The sequence below is a fragment of the Vipera ursinii genome (genome assembly GCF_947247035.1).
Source record: "Vipera ursinii genome assembly, chromosome: 2".
In the NCBI taxonomy this organism is placed as follows: Eukaryota; Metazoa; Chordata; class Lepidosauria; order Squamata; family Viperidae; genus Vipera; species Vipera ursinii.
The window spans coordinates 77589675-77614902 of NC_139513.1; the positions used below are offsets into that span (position 1 = coordinate 77589675).

The 25228-nt window shown below is 38.0% G+C and overlaps 2 protein-coding genes across 6 annotated transcripts in view; one reads left to right on the forward strand and one right to left on the reverse strand.

Moving 5' to 3' along the window:
- The window catches only part of ITK (IL2 inducible T cell kinase), a 40583-nt gene extending 29136 nt beyond the window's left edge, over positions 1-11447 (reverse strand). Inside the window, exon 1 of the mRNA XM_083353557.1 lies at positions 11295-11447. Coding sequence (XP_083209683.1) covers positions 11295-11432 — 138 coding nt within the window. The 5' untranslated portion in view covers positions 11433-11447. The remainder of the gene's footprint in view (positions 1-11294) is intronic.
- A 5773-nt stretch (positions 11448-17220) lies between these two features.
- MED7 (mediator complex subunit 7) lies at positions 17221-19644 on the forward strand. 5 transcript variants are annotated; one of them, XM_083351564.1, is made up of 3 exons: positions 17258-17360; positions 18188-18299; positions 18793-19644. In XM_083351564.1, the coding sequence occupies exon 3, from the start codon at positions 18810-18812 to the stop codon at positions 19500-19502; it is 693 nt and encodes a 230-aa protein (XP_083207690.1). In that variant the 5' UTR covers positions 17258-17360; positions 18188-18299; positions 18793-18809; the 3' UTR covers positions 19503-19644. The 5 variants fall into 5 exon arrangements, with proteins under 5 accessions (XP_083207688.1, XP_083207690.1, XP_083207692.1 ...); XM_083351565.1 differs by lacking the exon at positions 17258-17360 and adding an exon at positions 17486-17501; XM_083351562.1 differs by lacking the exon at positions 18188-18299 and having other exon boundaries at positions 17221-17360.
- The last annotated feature ends 5584 nt before the right edge of the window (positions 19645-25228 follow it).

Genomic DNA, 25228 nt, shown 5'->3' on the forward strand with positions numbered 1-25228 from the left:
TTCCTTCACTGTGATACTTGATAGTAATTGATTCAAAACTGAATGTGCTGGGTAAACTGCAAGCTTTGAGTTCCTTGCTCGCTGCACCTTGCTTGCAACATGTTTTGTAGATTTGACCTAATTCAGGGCTCCAGTAAACAGAATATAGAGACTAGTTTCTCAGAGTAAAAACATAGAACTAAAGCAGGTAACCTACTGTCCTTTCAGTATTTTGGAGTTCAACTCCTGTCAACCTTAGCTAAACAAGACTAACTACTTGGAAGAATGGTGGAAGTACTAATCCAGGACATCTTTAGGGAGCTGTTTTCCCTACCCATGTACTAGTGCAGAGGTAGGCAACCTTGGCTCTTTTATGACTTGTGGACTTCAATATAAGAGCCTTGGTGGAGCAGTGGGCTAACGCCTCCTTAAGTAACACCAGCTGCCTGCAATTATTGCAGGTTCGCATCCCACCAGGCTCAAGGTTGACTCAGCCTTCCATCCTTCCGAGGTAGGTAAAATGAGGACCCAGATTGTTGGGGGCAATTAAGCTGACTTTGTAATAATGCCGCTTGGGGTGTGTGTGAAAGCCCTAATAAGCAGGCATATACATGGAATGAAGGCTACTGCTAAGCTTGTAAGCCGCCCTGAGTCTTCGGAGAAGGGCGGGATATAAATGCAATAAAAAAAAAATACCCAGAATTCCTGAACTAGCCATGCTAACTCAGGAATTCTGGGGGTTGAAGTCCACAAGTCATAAAAGAGCCAAGGTTGCCTACTCCTGTACTAGTGCAACAGATAATGATTATAAAAACTCTTGTAAAACATCCAAGATCTAGTACTGATAGCTATCCGCTTCAAGTAATGCATAGCAAGAGAGGAACTGCAATAAGATGTCTCAGTCTCACCCATGTGGTGGTTTTAATTCTGAAAAACCACAAGATACAACTCAGAGTAACAAAGTCAATACATTAAAATACTTACTGCACCTGCATTAACGTGCAGTGCATGTGATGAATGTTTGTATGCTCTACTTACACAAAATGCAAGAAAATCACGTCGATAACTTTGGCAGATAACATGAGATGCAACTTAGCAGAATTGTTTAATGCAGCAGACATATTAGCTAACTAGAATTAGATTTGAGTTGTGGGATATATCTTCTTTTATCCAACATAAAGAGGATAAAGCTCTTTTTCAAGTGAAACACAGCTCCTGGGGAATTCATAATACACCTCTTTGCAATTTTACTGGCAGCAGTTTAGAAGGATTTACTACTACTTTCTTCTTGGATTTTCCCTCTCTCAACTTTCCAATCCAGCCCAAAGCCTTAATATTCCCTGGAATATGAAATAGCTGAGGAGACCTGAGCCTTCTTAGCCCAGAGGTCATACCTGCCTAATTTTTTATTTTATTTTTTAAAGAATTGTCATGTTTTTCGCACATACTTAAAACTATATCCAACAGGAGCAGAACTGGCTTCAAGTAACCTGCAAAAATAAAGAGTTGATTTAAAAGATGTCACAATAAATAAATTATTCTTGGGGTGTTTTACTTTATCACTTAAGCCTTTGAATGTTAAAAAAGAAAAGGCTCTGTAAAGACTGAGCCTAACTCCATTGGAAAACTAAACAACAGGAAATGCTGGAAGAAGCATGGATGGGGCCATGGAAATAGCAACTGAAGTCTACCACCCAAATAGTAAATAGCTCTACTCAACCTTTTGGGAGAATAAGTCAAATCTGATCTGGTGCTGCCTCTGTAATGATAAGCAGAAAAGTGGTCTTCATTCGTACCAGCAGCCTTCACCAAAAGAATCTATTTGGCTAGTTTGGGAATGGATTACTAGAGAGGCCTTTGTTGTTAAGTGAATCTGGCTTCCCCATTGACTTTGCTTGTCAGAAGGTCGCAAAAGGTGATAACATGACCCTGGGACACAGCAATGGTCATGAATATGAACCAATTGCCAAGCATTTGAGTTTTGATCACATGATCATGGGGATGCTACAAAGGTTGTAACTGTGAAAAATGGTCATAAGTCACATTTTTCAGTGCCATTGTAACTTTGAACAGTCACTAAATGAATTGTTGTATGGCAAGGACTACCTATATACAATATTCAAAATGTGCAGACAAGGCAATTTAAACCCAACAATCCTACACATGTTCCTTTAGAATTCAGCTCATAAATTTTTTAATATATAGAGCCTTGGTGGAGCAGTGGGCTAATGCCTCCTTAAGTAACACCAGCTCCTGCAATTAGTGCAGGTTCGCATCCCACCAGGCTCAAGGGTGACTCAGCCTTCCATCCTTCCGAGGTAGGTAAAATGAGGACCCAGATTGTTGGGGGCAATTAAGCTGACTTTGTAATAATGCCGCTTGGGGGGTGTATGAAAGCCCTAATAAGCAGGCATATACATAGAATGAAGGCTACTGCTAAGCTTGTAAGCCGCCCTGAGTCTTTGGAGAAGGGCGGGATATAAATGGAATTAAAATAATAAAAAATATATATATTTTAAAACAGCTTTTACAGCTTTTCCCCCCATGATCATTTGAATTTTTTGCTCATTTAGACATATTTCAACAGAAGAATCTATTTAAATGTAGAATTATATTAACCCCTCTGTCAAGTTATCTGTCTATCAATTAGTTTAGTTTATTTATGAAGTAGGATACTTTTTAATCGGATGTAAAAATCTAGTTTCAAGGCAAAGCATTGTATAAAAATATAACTGAGGGAAAGACACAAACACAGCAGCATCAATGATCAAAATATTTTAGCAGGAATTTTTGCACAATTACTGCCTATCATCTTAGGTACACACTTCTGAACTAAGCCTGACAGGTAACAGATACGATGGGAAAGAAACCGAAGTGAGGGCTTATCATTTCTATGGTTTACCTCCTTTATAAATGAATGTTATCTTGGTCACAGCTCTCTCACCCATATATATAGTTGGCTATGTTGCCTTTCTATTGTTATAGTCCAGCATTCCCCAAGTTAGATGCTTTTAGAATGTATGATGTTTGACTGTCATTATTCCATGCTAAGCATAATTATCAAGATTTCTAGGAGTTAAAAGTTAAAGATAGTGACGGAGATTCTCAATCATCCAGGTAATGGTTGTCCCAAAGGTGCTTTTCAAAAGGCAGCTGAACTTCCTTAATTTTTTTCTTGAAAACTTTTCACTTCTCATCCAAGCTTCCAGTTGCCTTTTGAAAAGCACCTTTGGGATACAGATGGTGATAAACACCTGATTCTGTGGCACCATGATCTGAATAACTGTGATGGCAGGTTTGGCAGCTGATCCAAGGGGAACAAAATTTTCTCAGACTCGCCTAGTTCATGTATCAGGTGAGCTCATGTATCAAACTTTTGTGAACATTATGATACAATAACTTAAGTAAAGGATATCAAATACTTTAAAATAGATATTTAAATGCTAAATATACTTTATTTGCAAGACAGAGGTTTGTATACACATTGATAAAAATGTTGAAAGCACAGTTGGATCAGCAAGAAAATGAGAGAAGTTTAACAAACTACTGATTTTCTGGAGAAAATTGTGGTCCTTATTTAAGGACGTTACTATAAGAAAACAAGAAGTGGTATCACAAGAAGTATACAGCATAATTGCCATATATAAAATTTAGTAATGGATTTTTAAAATATATTCTTAAAGCATTTTAAAAAATTAGAAACTGAAGATTCCCATAAGGTTTATGACCCAGCTGATTTCCTAATTCAGTCTGGATTCAATCAACTATCAAACTAACAAAATCTTCAAAGCAGGATAGAAGAGATCCTAAGCTATAAATGCTCACTTCTTATTGATTGCGATTTCATTACTGACATATTTGTTTGCTAGATTATCACGAGAAAAAACAAGAATAATGTAAGATTTTTTTTTAAAAAATGATACAATTTTTTTAAAAAAGTTCTTTAGAACAGTGAAAAATGCCATCAGGCAAGTGCTCCCTGGCTGATGGAATAAGTATTTAAGAATTTTTGTCAATACAGTATCTTTCCAATGAACTGGATTTAAAACTCATGGACATTATGATAGCTGGAAATTGTAAATGTTGCTGTTCAACAGATCTGCAAGTAATGACAGTGGGAGGGTTAATATGGAGAGATGTACCCTGGATGAAATCATGAAATAGAACAAGAAAAGAAATTTGGAGTAATTGAATCCTGTATTTTTATACCATCTAGTTCCTCATCACACACAGTGTAGCTAGGCTTTGAATAACTTAATAAATACGTTATAAATTGAAGCTGTTCTGTGTAATTCCACTATGGGCATTTCTAAATGTCCTGTACTGTATTTTTTTAAAAAATCTTTTTATAAGGCAGCTGTTGCTGTTTTGAATTGCATTGTCAGTTAAATGCCTTAAATACTGCCATCATTTTTTCCCCAAAGAATACCTGCATGCTATATTATAAAGTAACCCTGATATGGTCAAGTAAGCCTGCACCCCCCAAATTTACTGCTGCCAAGAATTCTCCCATCACCAAATTACAGTGAAGTTACATTTTTGCACTGGAATGGAATATGATTTTATATTTTCTAAATGTAGAATATGTCTATCATTCCGAAGACACTCAGAATTTTGAACAGTCCAACACACACCTATCTCCAATGAAAGAGTACATTCTTTTTTTTTAAGAAGGAAAAGATAAAATAACTTTAAAATGGAAGAATTATATTATCAGAGACACTAATTCAGCTACCATTTTCTAAAATTACTAATACAGTTATAATCTTATTACAGGAAGTCTTACCATGACTTTAAATTATAACTATCATTCCTGGCACAGAAAGTTCTTTCTCCTCTTGTGTTTAGCACGCAATTTCCATTAGCATTAATGAAAGATTTGTATGTAAGCAGGGGAAAAATTAACCCCAGAAAGACTACCAACAATAAGCATCTGTGTCTTCCAAAATTCATTTTACAGTGCACAATGAGGACCTATCTCATCATGAAGGAAAGCACTCATAATGGGTATGTGTTTTCAAGCTTGACTCCCTGCATACGTCCACCAGCATCTCATAACTGGCTTTCTTATTATAAGATGCAAATTACTATTGCAGACAAAACTCCCACCCACCCTCTGAAAATCTGACCTTACATACACTGACGTATGCATGCAAACTATGAATATGCCTGCAGTCTAATTGGCAAACAGCCTGGCCCCTGGCAAAATTCCAAAATGTGAATTCCAGAAGTACGAGTATTCCCAATCTTTTCAGGTTTGTTGGTTTTTTTGTGAACGGTCCTCATGGCAGATTTTCCAACATTATATATAAATAGAACCTAAAACCAGAAATCACAAAGATGGCAGCAGCAGACAAATTAAAATACGCTAAAATATAGCCATGAGATCATCGATCATAGAACTGGTGCCCAAAGAAAAGCAATTCATTTCACTGACAAAGGCCAACATAAATCAGTGTCTGCCAACGAGGCTTAATACTTTTCTCTGGAAGGAAACAGCAGTTGTGGCCCAACCAGAGAATAGTGTTCACCAAAGGTAGCCTCAGGAGGCAAAAATTCATTCAGAGATGGGGCTCCAACAGGTATCAGAAGAGTCATGGGGCATAAGAGATCCCTCAGTATCTGCCGTTGGTTACTCACTGAGGCACTTTCCTCCTGTTTTAAGGAAAAACAGAATGCCAGTCTGGTTTAACTTCAGCATTAAGAACCCTTGTTGCCAGGCCAAATGATCAGGCATAGTGAGGGCAATAAAATATTCTGTGCCATGTAAACCAATTAATTTTTTTTAGTTTATTTGGCACAATACAGGTAATCCTCGATTTATGACTACAATTGAGCCCAAAATTTATGTGGCTAAGTGAGAAATTTGTTAAGTGAGTTTTGCCCCATTTTATAACTTTTCTTGCCAGATTTGTTAAGTGAATCACTGCAGTTGTTAAGTTAGCAAAATGGTTTTTAAGTGAATCTGGATTCCCTATTGACTGCTTGTCAGAAGGTCGTAACTTCAAACTGTCACTAAATGAATTGTTCTAAGTCGAAGACTACTTGTCTTGTTTTTGCCTTCTAATCATAGTTACAAAAGCTTATCTTCTTGCTGCTTGGATTCTGAGAGTTGATAAACACTGATTGTATCATTCTAAATACAATTTTGTAGATTTAAGATTCAGGTAGTTTACTATGTGACTAAATGAACGCTGCAGTTCTGGGGGTGAGAACGGAAGATGTTCCATGACACATTTTGAATTTTACACTTTAGCAATCAGAGCAGTTTTGATAAATTAAGCCAAAAATTAGTATAGGTTCAGCCAATGAAATAACCATGTGGATTTTAAAAAAAAACAACTAAAAATTCCCTTGGGGATTTTTTTTTAATATTACCATCACTAAGTTTTAAGTGGAAGATTAATATGGGGGCGGGGAAGTCTCTGTTTCCTCTCAAAAGACCACTTTTCCATTCAAAACAGTTTCTTTTCCATATAGGTTAGCCTCTCCTCCTATGAGAGAACTACTTATAAAATAAGTTGCAGGCAGGAAAAGGTACATATGATGAGGGCACCTGTGAGGGGAGGAATATCAAAAAAAAAGTCAAGATGGCAGTTGTGATCATGCAATACAATTTCTTCCTCCCGCACAGTCCCCCTGCAAAATAGAGACCAATTTTACTCATGCCATTTTAAGTATTCCTTACATTTAATAGCAGTGCCATTAGTTTTTGACACATTTTGGCTAATAATGCCCCGAGGATGCTCATGTTATTATATACAAGGTATGTAATCTAGAGATTACCTTGCGAGTCAATATACTATAGCTCACATTCCATTGACTAGGGAGGAAATGCAGTGTAGTGACCCACAATCAGGATACAGGTAACATATATTGATGAGTAATTTTCTATGATCTTACTTTTCTCATGCTGAGGGCCATACGTGAGGTGTGCCAAGTTGCAATTTTTTTAAAAAAATGGGACCATGTTTTCCCCAATATTACTTAGTCAAATATGTTTCATTTTAGAAACAACCTTGCAGCATTAAATTTTACAACTTTTAGAGAAGATCTGCAGACTACCCTTAAGTTTTTCATTATGTTTTTATTTATACCCAACCTTTCTGAAGCTTGCTGGTCTGCACAGCAGTCCCATTTCCAAGGTTTTTCATGACAACCTTGTAAGATAGTTGGGGTGGGGGGAGGCAGGTAGGGAGGGAGGGAGACAGGCTCAAAATTATCCAGAGATTTTTTAAAACTAGGTGTGTGCTTGAACCTGACTTTGTCTTGGTCTAATTTCACCTTTGTATAGTAGTATACCTGAACATTTTAGGGGCTCGTATTATTCACCTGGCTTAAATTATGCCACATTCACTCTTATGGGAGGACTGATTTGTACAGGAAAATCAAACTAATTATATACAGTATGCCTGGACTACATACAGAAGTAGGTTAAAATAGAAATAAAAGTGAATTATTAATTTATAGAAACATACCACTAAATATTTATATTTTTATCTGCTTATAAAACAGGTAACAAGTTCCTATGTTTAAGAGATACAGTGTAGAAGATGCAGAATATTTATTTCCCACCACCTGCTATTTACTTTAACTTAAAATCAGCCATATGGGAGCCTAATGAAAACTGGTTGAATGTATTGCATGAGATATTATTCAGAAATCACCACTGACTCACCTTTGAGGTAAGTAGCTTACGTGTAATGTTATTTCGGTTGGAGAGTCCAAGGTAAATCAGAAGTACATTTCTGAGCAGTACTCCCAAAATATTTTTCTTTTAAAAAATATACAAAGTGTCTGATACATATATTGTCAAAGATAAGAAAAAATACTTAAAAAGTGCTATAAAGTAGGAAAGAAACATATGTTTTTTCCTTTTTTGTTATTAATTAAAGAGCAATAAAAATTAAACAGAAACAAAGTTTCTGAACATTTATAGGAAACTCAGTGATATCTATGGAGATTCTCAATCATCCAAGTCATGGTAGTCCCAAAAAGGCTTATTAGGAGTGTAAAAATTAGCTTTCAATATAGGGAGGTAAGATGGGGGGAAAATACAGGAGCGATAGTTGAAAAAACAGTTCTGGATGCTGTGGCTATGGTCCTATCTAATTCTTCCTGAGATATTTTTAAAATATCAGGAGATGTGATCTTGCCTGTATTGAGCTCATGTTAAATTATCAAAACATAATTTAAACTTTTTAACATCTCAGACAAAGTTAATATCATACTTTATTTCACCGCTTTTCTGTTTTTCAAGATTTAACATTCCACATTAAATGTGGAAAAATGTGTGGGAAATTGGGGGCCCTTGTCCTGGGTCTCGCTCAATGTAAGGCTTACATGAATCAAATATCATTTTTATTCAAGGCAGTAAAACAATAAATTAAAACAGAAATAACTCCAAGAGCTGTTTCAATATTTGAATAGGTTGATTCAGCATTCCATCCTTCCAAGATTGGTAAAATGAGGACCCAGATTGTTGGGGGCAATACGCTGACATTTGTAAACTGCCCAGAGAGTTCTATAAAGCAGGGGTCCTCAACCTTGGCAACTTTAAGACTTGTGGACTTCAACCCCCAGAATTCCTCAGGAATTCTGGGAGTTGAAGTCCACAAGTCTTAAAGTTGCCAAGGTTGAGGACCCCTGCTGTAAAGAACTATGGAGCGGTATATAAGTCCAAATGCTATTGTTATTGCTACGTATTTCATTCAGTCTGCCTCACAGATATAATTTCATGAAATCCAGACATAATCACAAAGGGGTGTGTGGAGTCAGTTTATTTTCCAGAGCACCAGAAGGCAAGAAAAGAAACAATGGATCGAAACTAATCAAGGAGAGAAACAACCTGAAATTAAGGAGAAACTTCCTAACAGTGAGGACAATCAACCAATCAACAGCTTTCCTTCAGATGATGTGGGTGCTTCATCACTCAAGATTTTTAAGAAGAGACTGGACAGCCACTTGTATGAAATGGTATATGCTTGAGCAGGGGGCTGGACTAGAAGACCTCCAAGGTCCCTTCCTGCTATTATTATTATTATCATTATCACTATCACTATCATCATCATCATCATCATCATCATCCAGTTCTTGGAAACCACCAAGTCTCTGTAGTTTTCTTGGAAAGTTTGTCAGAATTGGTTTGGCATGCCTTCTTCCTTGCGCTGAGAAAAAGTGACTGGTCTGAGGTCACCCAGCCAGCTTAGTGCCCAAGGCAGCACTAGAACTCACCATTTCCTGGTTTCTAGTTTCATGCCTTAACCCGTACACCAACTGGTAATACTTGTCAAAAGGCACTCTTGGGTGCGAATATTTTCAGACAAGGCTTTATCTTGCAATTGGCCTGTCCTGTTCGGAGAATTTTACAAGGAGATCAAACATTTTCAAATTCTATTTGTTAAGTCTCTTTTTTAATTAGTTACTTTTACTCCTTATATTATATGGGACGCGGTGGCTCAGTAGGTTGGGACAATGAGCTTGTCGATCAGAAGGTCGGCAGTTTGGCGGGTCGAATCCTGAGTGCTGTGTAGCAGAGTGAGCGCCTGTTACTCCTCCCAGCTTCTGCCAACCTAGCAGTTCGAAAACACGTAAAAATGCAAATAGAAAACTAGGGACCACTACAGTGGGAAGGTAACAGCGTTCCGTGCGCCTTTGGTGTCTAGTCATGCCGGCCACATGACCACGGAGACGTCCTCGGACAAGCGCTTGCTCTTCGGCTTTGAAACGGAGATGAGCACCGGCCCCTAGAGTCGGAAACGACTAGCACGCGTGTGCGGGGGAACCTTTACCTTTACCTTTTACTCCTTATATTATTTTCTTATTAAAGAATAAAATACTGAGATGGAATACCACACTGTCTTTTGACAGGTAAATCCAGGAGCAATCAGGGATAACTCCAGTATTCACTCTCCTCCTTTTTGAATCTTAAGAAGTGATGAGACAAAACTACTGATATTATAAGAAAAACATCTCTACTTGAATTGACAGTTCCTACCTTTGGCACTAGACATTGCCCTTCACCTGTCTAGATGGATAATGAAGAGGGAAACTGTTCTTCCTGTTCAGAATCTCTCCCTTCCTATTATTCGTTACCACCTTCCATCTGCGGTATTAAAAAACATATTGGAAAGCAGGTGGTAGAAGAAAGCTGATGACAGGACTTGAATCAACAATGAGCCAGAAAAACTACATTTGTCTTTCATCCTACTTTCATGAGTGATGTAAAGGAAGCAAGTCCAGCTTTCTATGGAAAGACAAAGCAATACAATGGTATAAAATTGTAAGAATTATCTGCAAAAAATGTATTTCAATAATATTCAACAACAGTTCCTAAATTCAGAACTGTTTCAGGAAAAAATATACCATACAACCAGAAAGCGGCAAAGTAGAAACAATCACTTTGAATACTTATGATTTCAGCAGCGGCTTCAAACTGGTTAGATAAACTGGAAGTGTTCAGCTGATAGTTGTTACCAGCCAAGCATCTGGAGAGTTGGCCGATGGACTTCCTTAAGCTGGGGATCTGAAGTATTAGTCTACATTTCATTTTACTAAGTATTTAGAAAAATAATAATATTATTTATATCCTAAAAGGAAGTTAATAACAGTTTAATTTCCTTTGAGGATATTCAAATAATAGAAACAAGAGTACTACTCCATTTTCCTGAAAAAAGTACATAGGAGAATTTTTTACTGGCATGGCTGAAAAGGTGTGTACGTGCAAAATATTGGTTCTGTGTGCTCCTGCAGGATTTGAATAAGTCCCCTTTTCAATAAGAAATCTGGACCCTAATAAATCTTTCAATTGTAGTTAAAAGACTACCCTTCAGAATACGCAAGCTGATTACCAAACTCTTTTCAACATTCTTTTATATACATCATTTTGTGTTAACCAAAGACATAGACACCATGGGCAAAAAACACAGAACTACCTGTATTAACACTGTGGCTGAACAAAAGCCACAACTTTAAACTCTGTAAAGGGATAAACAGCATTATGCTTTTATGATATTCCCCTCAGATGCACAGGACAAAGTGTTAATTCACAAAGTAATTATTTTTCATATCAGAAAATATTAGTCTGATGAAAGCTTTGTTCACTACCCAATTACAAAATAGCTATGATGCTACGTAGTATGTAACACACATACTATGAAATCATTATATATAGAATAAACAGACTAAAACTTTGAAGGCTTGCTCTACAAAAATTAACAGTAAAAATCCAGTGAAATATTATTCATTTTCTTAAGAGCTTCTGTATTTTTTGAATGACAGAGCTAGGAAACTTCATGGAAAAATAGCACACATACCCCAGGTCGACGTTCAAAATATGCCAGTCTTGATTTTGTTAAGACGAAGACTCGAACTTTAAAGTTGGAAGGGGAGGTTCTTCTCTTTTGCTGAGATTTTTTTATCAGTTCTTCTTCCAGAAGAACACAGTTATTCATTGCCAGAAAATAATAATCCAAATTACAGGATGAAAAGGGACCTGCTCTTAATACTCCACACATGAGACCAGGAAAATGATACTAGAGACAAAGAGTGAACTGTCTCAAACATGGATGCAAAAAACAATGTAGGTGCTTTATCTTTCCATCTGTCATCCAGGCAGTACTGTTCTATAGCTTCTTTTCTGATATAAAACCCACAACCACATCCTTTCAAACACACTGCGCAATGCATTGCAATTTATGTTACACATGTAATTGAAAAGTAACTCAAAAGCTTGAATGACAACTGCTCTTTATCTGAAAAATGCTTTGGTGAAAACCCTTGGAGCCATATTTTGCATATGAAATAAATCCATAAAACTATATATTTACTTTGGTTTTGTCTTACTATTTAACTTTAGGAAGGATTATTTTTTTAAATCCTTGACATTTTATAAACTGGATTCCAAAATTCAACTGCAGTTCAGATTTTTAATTAGCCCATAGTTATTAATATACTTGGGTGCTATTCATTTCAGAATCTTAAGTATGCTTAATTTATGTTGATATTTCTTCATAACATCTATTGCAAAAAATGTATGCACACATATTTTATAGAGAAATAGACACCTTAGAATTTAAGCACTTACTTCCCAAATGTAAGCAAAACCACCAAAATAGATTTGTTGTTGTTAGTTGCGAAGTCGTGTCCGACCCATCGTGACCCCATGGACAATGTTCCTCCAGGCCTTACGGAGAATCAAATAATTGAATGAAATCATTTGACACAGATGGTATTTTTTGACTGATTATAAGTGGATAAAATTATAACTGCCTACATTTTTAGGGTGTTTGAATGTTTTTCCTATCTATAAGCCCATTTCCTTGTTCATTATCTTTTCAATTTACTTTGTGCTCATTTAGTTTTGTTTTGTTCAATGATTCAACCAAGAGTATTACAATGGTATCTGTGCTGTTTCAGTAGAGTTTGTGGGTCTGCAACTATTTTCTAATAGTTGTGTCATTGTTTTGGTTTAAAGATTAAGCAAAGCATGTAAGGTATGTGGAAGAATGTGGATTATCCCAATTGCTTGACTGGCTGATTAAATCAGCTAGCATGCGACTGATATCATGCGTAGTGATAGTAGTCAATTATTTCCTAGCAGGAGGGAGAGAATAATAAGCTTTCTACCAAAGAATCTTCATTGACATGATTATGCTGGCAAAGGTTGAAATGAGTGTGTTGATAACATCTAGTTCAATTACTTCTTACCATCCACCTCCAACAGTCTTTGCTAAAGTTCAGTATGCAATGAGGTAGATTAGAGAATGGTTGAATGTAAAATAATTTATAAGAGAAGTTTTATAGTCTGGAAGTGATCCTTTATATTAATCTGTCAATGGATTATTAGTTGGAAGTTATGGAAAGAAGTGCCATTACAAAATTATGTCTAGCCAGCCATGACATCACTTATTTTCTCCCATATTTAGAGAAAGGGCTTCCATGCTGCGTTCAGGGCATACTTGCTATGAGCTCTCTGTGGAAGGTACATCTGCTATTGCACAGTAGCCAAGCTTATGCTATTACTTTTCATTGATTATGTTTATATGAAATTCATGAATTTTGATACTATGCTGCTCAGCTATTGGTATTTCCGCTGTAGACTATCATTGCCTGCTTACTATATGGAATATATTAAGTACTCCTAAGTATGAAGAATGTGTGAAAATTGTGATATAGGCTTTGTCGCTTGATTTGCATTTGAAGATTGAATTTTTGAAAATATTATTTGTATTAAAATGGGCATAGATTATACACAAGATTTGCTATTGAAAAAAATTGTTTTCAGTCAAAGCATTCACTCAAGAGTGAAATGTTCAACCTGATTCAAGAGACACTTGGAATGGGCTGTTGATTCCTTTACATTGTTTTTGAAACCTAAATCATCATCCAAAGCTGCTACCTTGCTTTTCTCAAAGCATAAACTGTTCCTTTTTAAAAGTATAGCAAAACATAGCTCTTTTAATCCTGAAGTGTATTTAGTGCTTTGCATTTCATAAAGCTAAGCAAAAAAGATTGTTCCTCTCAAGCCATGATTACTGCTGCTCTCTGCTGCCTATGGGTGGCATAACATGAAGGCAAACACATGTAATAAAGTGGACCGCAGTATAATACATATTTTGTTGTTTTTATTTGATCCATTAACAATGTATTTTATATGTGAAATTTATGTGGCAGTAGAAATTCATTTGAAAAACATTAGAGGTACATTGGACAATATGTATTCCATGAAATCGATTATATCCTTTATGCTGTGTTACAAATAAAAAATATCTTCTTTTCATATGTATTTATTTAATAAATTTATATTGCTTACTATCTCCCATTTGTGACGCTCTGAAACAAAGTTAAAAAACACAAAAATATAACAAAATAGCTAATAAGAAACACAAAACTATCAATGGGTGAGCATGCGTTCAATTTCCCTAGTAATATAACCACTTTACAGTCGTTCCTGGATCCCTAGGCAAAATGGCAAGGCCATGTTATCAGACTATTTTGGAAAGCCAAGAAGGTAGGAGCCAATCTCACTTAATGATTTTCCAAAAGGTAGGGGCTCACGGCAAAAAAAAGGATCACAATATGCTCTTCCTCCTGGATCCTGATAGGATGGGTAGATTTGACTGGAGGGAAGGGGCCCCTCAAATATCCATCTTCCAGAAGTGAAGAAGTGAGTTCTACAGTGAGGAATACCCCACTAAATTTCAACTGGTAGCATGTGGATGTAGTATACAGGAATTCAGGAAAATATCTCTTACAATTTTAAGAATTGGTCTTGTTTTTTTTCCATCTAACAATATCTTAATATTTTCCATTATTAAAAAGAGATAAGAAAATGTGATCATCATATCAGAACCTACATATATTTCAACTACAATTTCCAAGGCACAGTGATCAACATAGTAACCTGCAGATTTTCCTGATAACATAAAAGCAGGCACATTAGGATAGAAGAGCCATCTTTTCTGGGGGCATAAGCATAATAAATTACTGAAAATCTCTTTTCTATCCAATTGCCCAATACTGTGTCTAGCCCAGTGGTTCTGAACCTGTGATGGACCCCAGGTCGGCCGTGATGTGGCTTGAAGAAATGTTATGATTTAAATCTTGAATTAAGTCTTGGGACTCCATGGCCATGGTTTTATGTTATCATAAAAGATATTTAAAGGGGTCCTGTGGTGAAGTAAATCTAGCCACTATATTTTATCCTGGAGTCACTGAAGAACATTAAGCGAATCCAGGTGCTAAAACACCAACAACACTGTATAAACCATACAGATACAAGGATAAATTTACATCTGAATATTTAATGGTCAAGATGTTAAAAGACAAAGACCACTTTTTCAAAGACAGCAGAGTCCACATTGCTGGTTTGATTGAGGGGTCAAAAAAGCCATCTATGTCAAAATTGAATAGCCCTTTCTCAACAGAGGGAAGGGATATGACATTATCTATGGACAGTCTACAGAACAGTCCTTTCAACAGTTCCAAGAAGGCTCCATACCCATTTGCACTACTCAGGTACTGAGGACACAGATAAGCCTCCAGGTAGCCTCAAAATGCTACCTGCAAATGACCAGCTCTGTGCAAGAAGTGTAAATCCTTCCATTCCCCACCATCCAGTCAGAGCTGAAGAAGCTTCTTGGATGAGAAGCGAAATGTCTTCAAAGAAAAGAAAGTCCAGTTGCCTCTTGAAAAAGCATCTTTGGGATTAATTTAACATAAATTTAACAGCTAGTTTTAGAACAGCGAAGCTATTTTGGGTCTCCCAACATCTTTTACAGGACTGTCCTAAGACATTTTACTGAGCATCTTAAGCAGTTGAACCTGCAGTTGGCCCAGGTTCGAATCTCACAATCCTGGATTTACAAGTTTTGAAAACCACTCTCATCATATTTCCTATAATCAATTTGCAATCCACAATAGAATCAAAATAGTTTAGATTCCCTACCTCCTACCTGCAAAAAAATTGAAATTCAATGGTGAAAAAAGGTTCTACATTTAGGCAAGAAAATGCACAGGTACAGTATAGGTCAGGGGCCTATATGTGGTCAGATGCAACACGAGGAAACCACACCCACCCCATTGCCGGCAATGGGGAAAAAGTTCCAATATGTTGCACGATGACATGTGATGTTGTGATTTTGACATATCTGGTATAGGTGGTACCTTGCTCAATAGCAGTAACTGTGAGAGGGATCTCGAAGTCCTGGTGGAGAATCACTTAAATATGAGCCAGCAGTGGGCTACACCTGCCAAAAAAGCCAATTCAGTGGTAGGCTGCATTAACAGAGGGACAGAATCAAGATCACGTTAAGTGTTAATACCACTTTACAAGCCCTTGGTAAGGCTACACTTGGAATATTGCATCCAATTTTGCTCATCACGATGTAAAAAAGATGTTGAGATTCCAGAAAGAATACAGAGAAAAGCAACAAAGATGATTAGTAGACTGGAGTCTAAAACATATAAAGAATGGTTGCTGGAATTGGGTATGTCTAGTCTTTCCCAGGAAAGATCTAATTATGAAAGAATTTGACTAATATTTGTGTGGCCGTCTAATCACAGCTACAATAAAATCTTAGGTATTTCCACGGCTCCTCTAAACATTTCAGGAAATTTGTGCCACCTGAAAACAAACTTCTCCCATCACTTAAATGTCTATGGAGAGTCTCAAGTCATCCAGGTCATGATTGTCCCAAAGATGCTTTTTCACAAGACTCTGACTGGATGGTGGGGAAAGGAAGGACTTGCAGACAGCTGGTCATTTGCATTGTTTTAGAGAGTCGTTGAGGTCACTGGTCCTCAGGGTACCTCAGCAGGGCAAATGGGTGTGGAGCCTTCTTGGAACTGCTGAAAGGACTGTGCTGTGGAGCTGTGTTTTCTGCAGGATGTTTTCTACCCTGTCTCCCTTCACTGTTGAACACAGGCGCAGGCTGCTGGGGATGAGCCTGTGTTCCATCTCAAACTGAAGCAAAAAATGGTTCCTGTAAGTCAGACATGTCAAACACAAGGCCTGGGGGCCAGATCCGGCCCGTGAAGTGGTTTCATGCAGCCCCCGAAGCCATCCTGGAAACAGTGAGGGAACGGCCCCCACTAACTTGGCCCTAAGACCCTCAGATCTGTCCCACTCCTGCCCAGGCCCCCATAGGCACCCTTGATGCAAACGATGTAGAGCTGACCACGCCCACCCAATAGGCCATATGCACTTTAGCCACGCCCACCCAGTAGGCCACACCTACCCTGGCCACACCCACCCAGCCCCCTGAGGGCAACCACAATGCTGATGTGGCCCTCAATGAAATTGAGTTTGACACCCCTGCTGTAAGTCTTTCTTTCCTTCCATTTTCCCACTATCCAGTCAGCGCTGAGGAAGCTTCTTGGATGAGAAGAGAAAGGTCTTCAAAGAAAAACAAGAAAGTCCAGTTGCCTCCTGAAAAGGCATCTTTGGGAGACCCATATGCTTAAAGGCCTCTTCCTACCGTAGCACGACGTCGGGAAAAAAAAAAGAGGTGGGGGTGGTGGAGGGCGGTTGAAGACGAAACGGCCATGCGCAACCGCTGACTGGCGACGAAAGCCCCTCGCGCAAATTGCCCCCACTCCGCCCCTCCCCTTTTATCGGTCTGCGATTTGCTTCCGACAGCGTCTTGTTTTCGTTTTCCCGTTTTTTTGGAAGGGCGCTCGCGCCTCTTCCGCGGAAGCCAATGAGGAGAGCGGCGGCGCTACCGGCATAAATTGCGCGCTCCGGAAGCGATTGTGCTGCTGCTGCTGCTGCAGCTGCTGAGGAGAAGCGGAGTGGATCCCGGCGGCTGATCTTGTTGCGCGGAGCTGCTGGAAGCCCGGGCGACTGATCTCTTTTTGGTGTCTGTAGGCGTAATTATCAAGTAAGCCGAAGTTTTTTCGCTCGGAATTCCCCTCCTCTGTAATGTGGGAACCAACTCTGACTGATCCCAGGTGCTTTTGAGGGTCTGCCTCCTGCGCTTTTCCCGCTTGTTTTGCCCGAAGAGGAGCCGTAGAGGCCTGAGGTTGGAACGCTTCCGGTTTGCCGTTTATCAGCTGTTAGTGAGGCGTTTTTTTCTTATATTTTCGTGCACGGGACCGATAATTCAACCAGACTCCTGGTCTTCCACTTAGCTATTCCTTAAGAAGGGAGGAGAGAAGGCAGATTAATGGATTGATTGGGCACGACTTTAATATCTTAGGACCAAAAATTAAAAGCGATCAGCATCCATGTTCGCAGTAAGGTTATGATCTCAAATCTGTTCTTTGTCATACATTTGAGTAAGGGGCGGAGAAATTTTGCTGCTGACTCTCTCTCTAAAATAAAGTGAATGTAGTTTTATATTTAGTGCCGAAGGAAAAAGGACAGGAAGTTTGGATAAAGCGAGGCGGACTTAATATATATAGGAGCGGCCTCTTCAGTGAGAGGGAATGTATATACATATTTAGAATTTAGAATAGAATAGAGCTGGAAGGGACCTTGGAGGTCTTCTAGTCCAGCCCGTCCAGTCTCTTATTAAAAACCTGCAATGATGGAGCGCCCACGATTTCTGAAGGGAAGCTGTTCCACTGGTTTAACTGTCCAAACTGTTAGGAAGTTTCTCCTTAATTCCAGCTTGCTTCTCTCTCTATTTAGTTTCTAATCATTGTTTCTTGTCCTGCCATCTGGTGCTTTGGAGAATAATTTGAACCCCTCTTCTTTGTGGCTTAGCCTCACATATACTGGAATACCCAGGAATAGGCTTCATTAGACCATGTGTATGAAGTGAACTTGCCAACTTTGTTATCAAGATTGTCAAAGTTGTGTCAGCTTTAACTTTCAGGTAATGTGATGTTGTTTGTTACTGTAGAAGTGAATTTCTGGATAAGGCAAGGAGGCGGAGTAGATGATCTTGAATGTATCATAAAATCGGTGTGTTTCTTAAAATATGTGTTATGGTTGGCAGTAGAAAAAAATACAGTAGGATCCAATTTACACATTATAATTGTAGTGAACAATAATATTAAGATATTAAAACTGTAAGGGAAACTGTTGGGTCAACCCTCTTGCATGTTTTTAGGCACATATTTCAAGTGTGTAGGCACATATTTCAAGTGTGTATGGTGAGGAAACCAAATTTATTTTAAATCCCAAATATTTATAAACAGGTGGCAGATAACTCCATAATTTGTGCTAGTAAATAGTATTCTTACCTATTTGGTCTGTTGGACAGAAACAGTTCAGTTTTATTGTAATATATAAATACTTATCTGTCTTGCATGTGTTTAAATGCTAATTTTATTTTTATCTTTGCATATTTTATCTCTTTATTCTAGCTATTTGTCCTGCTGCAATGGGTGAACCTCAGCAAGTGAGTGCTCTGCCTCCACCTCCAATGCAATATATTAAAGAATATACTGATGAAAACATTCGGAAAGGTTTAGCTCCTAAGCCTCCACCACCTATTAAAGATAGCTATATGATGTTTGGAAATCAGTTCCAATGTGATGACCTAATTATTCGGCCATTAGAAAGTCAGGGTATTGAACGATTGCATCCCATGCAGTTTGACCATAAAAAGGAGTTAAGGAAACTTAATATGTCAATCCTGGTCAACTTCTTAGATCTCTTGGATATATTAATCAGAAGCCCAGGCAGCATAAAAAGAGAAGAGAAACTGGAAGATTTAAAACTGCTATTTGTTCATGTGCATCACCTTATAAATGAATATCGACCTCACCAAGCCAGAGAGACATTGAGAGTCATGATGGAAGTACAGAAACGTCAGCGTCTAGAAACTGCAGAAAGATTTCAGAAACATTTAGAACGAGTTGTGGAAATGATTCAGAATTGCTTGGCTTCTCTGCCAGAAGATTTACCTCATGCAGATGGAGGGATGAGAATAAAAACTGAACCAATGGACACTGAAGACAGCATAAACTGTATTGGATCGAATGAACAGCAAAGAACAATCTCTAGCGTAAAAAAAGATCAGGTTTTGGATAAAGATGCTAATATGTGTAGCATTATTGATGAAATGACATGAAAACAGCTTTGGGATTTGTGATTTTCACAAAATGCAACTGATGCTTAGGGAATTAGAGTATGAAGTTTCTTTTCCTTTTGCTATTTAAGATTTAAAAGAAGATTTAAACAGTCGTGGAACACAATCTATGAATCAATAAATATTTAAAAAAAATTGTTTAGTTTTTGCATGTGTATCTATGTTTGACTTTAACGAACATCAATGTTACTGATAGCTTTACCTGTAAACTATGCAATTCATCAGTATCCAAATTCTGCTGATGGTTATTATTTATTTATTTATTTATTTATTTATTCGGTTTATATACCGCCCTACTCCCAAAGGACTCAGGGCGGTTTACAAGGCAAAATTTAAAAACAATACAATATAAAATTAAAATTAAATTAAGTCTAGCCGCAAAAATTAAAACCACAATTTAAAAACATTAAACCCCTCAGTCCAGACCAGATAGCTCAAAGAACCAGGTTTTTAGGTCCCGGCAAAATGAACGAAGGTCGGGGGCAGTCCGGAGTTCCGTTGGCAGTTGATTCCATAGGGCAGGCGCGCCCACAGAGAACGCCCTCCCCCTGGGGATCGCCTGTCGGCAATCCTTGACCGGTGGTACCCTGAGGAGGCCCTCCCTGTGGGAGCGCACAGGACGATGGGAAATTGACGCTGGCAGCAGGTGCTCCCTTAGATAATCTGGGCCCATGCCATTTAGGGCTTTATAGGGCATCACCAGCACCTTGAATCTCATCCGGAGGGCAACTGGAAGCCAATGCAGCTCGCAGAGAAGAGGTGTTACATGGGAGTATTGGGAGACTCCCATCACAACTCGCGTGGCTGCATGCTGCACCAGCTGAAGCCTCAGAGTTGTCCTCAGGGGCAGCCCCATGTAGAGAGCATTGCAGTAGTCTAGCTGGGAGGTCACGAGCGCTATTATTGAAGTATGGGAGGTAATTTAAGGAATTTAAATACATGTGATTCATTGTTTAGGTTAAATTAAAAGATATAACACAGCAACACTTATGTATACAGAGGAAGTAAAACATTAAATATTTTTTTCTTTTTATGAATGTGAATTAAAGCAACTGCTTCTGCAGATAGGGAAGCTTGGCGACTAACATTTATTAAAAAGAAATAAATTTTAAGCAATTCTTTGAAATAACTTTATCTTTAAAATATTTAACAAAAGATTTGAGCCAAATTAGCCTTGTATTTTGCAGGATAAGCCTTATTACTTCCCTCTAATTAAAATGTAACTCAATTTTATTGGGTTGTAAAACAGTTGTTTGTCAGAGCTTGACTGCTTCTTAAGGCTGACTTAAGTATTATTGAACTACTGTGTTGAAATCTCTGTGTGTGTGTGTGTTTACTAAGGAACTGGAAGTATGTAAACAGCATGGCCAGAGTATTCAACATCATTTAAACCACATACTTAAAACACTTAAAACATTATTTCCTAATTTCTAAATTTCTACACAATCAGGAAAACTTTTTATACAAGATAATTATAATTGTGAGCCAAGAAAAAATAGTACTTGCAAGAACAAATACTAACATACCAAAGAATACCAAAGAATAAATTAAGGTGTATATATTACAAGGTAATGATCTTTTTCTTTGTTCTTTAAAGATTGAATAATTCAATTTCCCCAAATTCATTATTTTCTGGGGAAAATGTGAGGGTGGCAGATATTTTTCTTGACTTCAATCTGTGTAGAACTTTTACTTTGCTAGTATGGTGTAACCAGGTGGTTTGGTACTATTAGTATTAGTGAAATTAATGTTTTGCGTCTATCTGTCCTCGCTACCATGATTGTATTTCTTTGTACCAAATATGCAATTCAGAAAGTCTTTCTATTCTCAAAAACAGCTTTACTATGATTAATGTGTAGGATAGTTATACTCCCTGTCATGCTCTAGTTTTCATGAGAATAAACATTTTCAGCTAGGAAACAGCCACAGTTATCTTCAGAGCCTAAGGTATTAGAATAGGACCAGGGAGACTCAAGTTCATGAAACATCATTGAATGACTGGAGCAATCATTATTTCACTAGTAAAATTATTTCACTGAGGGAAAATTAGGGGAAAATTCGAGGAGGGTCTCCTATGTATACCACCTTGAGTTCCTATCTAATAAATAGTATAGAAACAGGAATTGGAATACTAAACTAACAGCTAAGGATGGAAGATAGTCCTGTGCCAGGGTATCTTTTCTGAATGATATTGTGATATCTGTACACAAGCTTGAACAGATATTTGTTTTGGTTAACTGATAGGTTGAAGTTGAGTATAGAAAATAATTTTTTATAATAAAAAATTGTCACCAGAAAAATGAAGGGTTGATACTGAGCTGGGACAGTCTTAAAAAAGGGATTGGGGGAACCTACTTCTAGAAAGAGAAATGGGGATGTGATGATTGGGGAACCATGATGGATGCTAGACTGTTCCTACTGTTTATGGGAAAATGATGGTTGAAAAATAAGACTAGGCAGTTTTGTATTGTTCCAGATCCTTCCTGGATGGTGATTCCAAGACATTTGAAATTGTGGAGAGCACAATTTTAGGAAACTAACGGAGAAGTTGTTAGCTGTGAAGTCGTGTCTGACCCATCGCAATTCTATGGACAACGTTTCTCCAGGCCTTCTTGTCCCCTACCATCTTCTGGAGTCCATTTAAGCTCACTCCTACTGCTTCAGTGACTCCAGTCACCTCATTCTCTGTCGTCCCCTTCTATTGCCCTCAATCTTTCCCAGCATTAGGTTTTTCTCCAGTGAGTCCTTCCTTCTCATTAGGTGGCCGAAGTATTTGAGTTTCAACTTTAGGATCTGGCCTTCTAAAGAGCAGTCAGGGTTGATCTTTAGGACTGACTGGTTAGATCACCTTGCAGTCTTCTCCAGTACCATAGTTCAAAGGCCTCAGTTGTTTGGCTCACAGCCTTTCTTATGGTCCAACTTTCACAGCCATACATTGCAACTAGGAAAACCATGGCCTTGCCTTTGACAGAGTGATGTCTGCTTTTTAGTATGCTGTCTAGATGTGCCATAGCTTTCCTCCCCAGGAGCAAGCATCTTAATTTCTTGGCTGCAGTCCCCATCTGCGCTCTTGGAGCACAGGAAAATAAAATCTGTCACTACCTCCATTTCTTCCCCATCTATTTGCCAAGAATTGAGAGGGCCGGATGCCATGATCTTGGTTTTCTTAATGTTTAGTTTCAACCCAACTTTTGCACTCTCCTTCTTCACCTGCATCAAGAGGCTCTTTTGTTCCTCTTCACTTTCTGCCATTAGAGTGGTATCATCTGCATATCTTAGGTTGTTGATATTTCTCCCGGCAATGTTAATTCCAACTTTTGATTCATCTAGCCCTGCCTTTCTCATGATGTGCTCTGCATATAAGTTAAATAGGCAGGGCGACAGTATACAGCCTTGCCGGACTCCTTTCCCAGTTTTGAACCAATCAGTGTTTCCATGTCCAGTTCTCACTGCTGCTTCTTGACCTGCATATAGGTTTCTCAAGAGACAAATAAGATGGTCTGGTACTCCCATCTCTTTAAGAACTTGCCACAATTTTTTGTGATCCACACAAAGGCTTTAGCATAGTCAATGAAGCAGAAGTAGATGTTTTTCTGGAACTCTCTAGCTTTCTCCATGATCCAGCATATGTTAGCAATTTGATCTCTAGTTCCTCTGCCTCTTTGAAATCCTGCCTGTACTTCTGGTAGTTCTAGATCCACATACTGCTGGAGTCTAGCTTGTAGGATTTTAATCATAACTTTACTAGCATGTGAAATGAGTGCAATGGTGCAATAGTTTGAACATTCTTTGGAATTGGAATGTAAACTGATCTTTTCCAATCCTGTGGCCACTGTTGAGGTTTCCAAATTTGCTGGCAAATTGAGCTCAGCTGGAATACTGTCACCTCCACTAGCTTTGTTGTTCAGATTTCCTAAGGCCCATTTCACTTCACATTCTAGGATGTGTGGCTTGGGGTCAGTGACCACCCAATCGTGATTATCTGGGACGTTAAGCTTGTTCTTGTATAGTTCTGTGTAGTTTTGCCACCTCTTCTTAATCTCTTCTTCCTCTGTTAGGTCCCTGCCATTTTGGTCCTCCAACAGCGCTATGTCTTTCAATTTTGTAATGACTTCATTTTCTCTTATATGCTTCTTGTGCACCTTCCAAGTTTGGGAAGCTCTCCTGAAAGTGCTAAATTTGAAAATTCTAAAGAAGATTGAGTAGAACTATGAAATTCTTATTATGCAAACTGACCACTGGGTGGAATTACTGCACAATCTATATGAATTTCATTAAGGCTATTATAAAGTCCCTGCCATTTTGGTCCTTTACCATGCCCATCTTTGCATGAAACTTTCCCTTCATCTCTCCAATTTTCTTAAAGAGATCTCTGTTCTTCCTATTCTATTGTTTTCTTCTATTTCTTTGCACTGTTCATTTAAGAAGGCATTCTTATCTCTTCTAGCTATTCTCTGGAATTCTGCATTCAATTGGGCGTATCTTTTTTTTCTCCCTTGCCTTTCGCTTTCCTCCTTTCCTCAGCTATTTGCAAAGCTTCCTCAGACAGCCATTTTGCTTTCTTGCATTTCTTTTTCTTTGGGGTGGTTTTAGTTGCTTCTTGTACAATATTGCAAACCTCTATCCATAATTCTTCAGGCTTTGTCAGATCTAATTCCTTAAATCTCCCCTCTAAGCTCCGGATGGCTCCCGACCTTCGTTCCTTCCGACTTGATCTAAAAACCTATTTGTTTGAACAAGCCGGCCTGGTCTGATGGGTTTGGGTTTTATCATGGCTTTTAAGTAATTTATTGTTGTATCGTATTGGGCATTATGGTTTAATCTGTTCTTAATTTTTGTATCTTTGTATTTTAGTATTTATTGCCCTGTTCACTGCCCTGAGTCCTTCGGGGGAAGGGCGGTATACAAATAAAATAAAATAAATAAATAAATAAATAAATAAAATACGTAGTTTTTCACCGGTACCATAGTCTTTTTAATTAGCTTTGTCAAACCAGCCTGTCTTAAAATCCAAACAACCAAATCTTGTGTAGTTGTTATCTTTATATATGGTTTTTATAATCCAATACATTTGCTCTTATCAAGGCACCACTGACAACAGTATTTTGTAACAGTTCTTTTCAGGGGTCTTATAATTGTCAACCAACCAAGATTTCAGTCCAAAGTTTTTAACTAACTGTAAGCTTTCCAGTAGCTTCCCCTTTATAAGATTAGCCAAAGGCCAAGGTTTTTCTTTTTCAGCAAACAGTTCTTAAACTTAAAAATGCAGTTCAGTGTATTTATAATCCCAGAAGGTCAGCAGTTTCTAAAGATATATAGTTTCACTCAGCTGTCTTTTTGCTATTTTGGGGCACCTTGTCAAATTCTGAGTCAATGCAGCTGTAGTTTTCTCTAATCCTCCACTAGATGTCACTGTTCATTTTCCAACTTTTTAGGCAAAGAGTTATTATTCTTTTTCTTTTTTATAATTTCATCAGTACTTTTTCAGGTATGAAGTTTTAACAGTTTTCTTAGTTTTCAAATTTATCCAGACTATAGTATTTTATATTTTTGTTCCCCATAAGAGTGTAATTCGCCACTTCCATCTATGGGAGGGTGGGAATGTAGTCCTCTCCCTTCTCACTTTGGGAAGATTTTTGCTTCTTGGGGATCTTTTCCAGGAAAACAAATACATAATAGGAGAGAGAAGATTGAATTCCTCACCCAGT

Bases quoted from the DNA above. Each gene is read 5' to 3' on its own strand.
- MED7 (XM_083351562.1), top strand. From the start codon at position 18,810: ATGGGTGAACCTCAGCAAGTGAGTGCTCTGCCTCCACCTCCAATGCAA.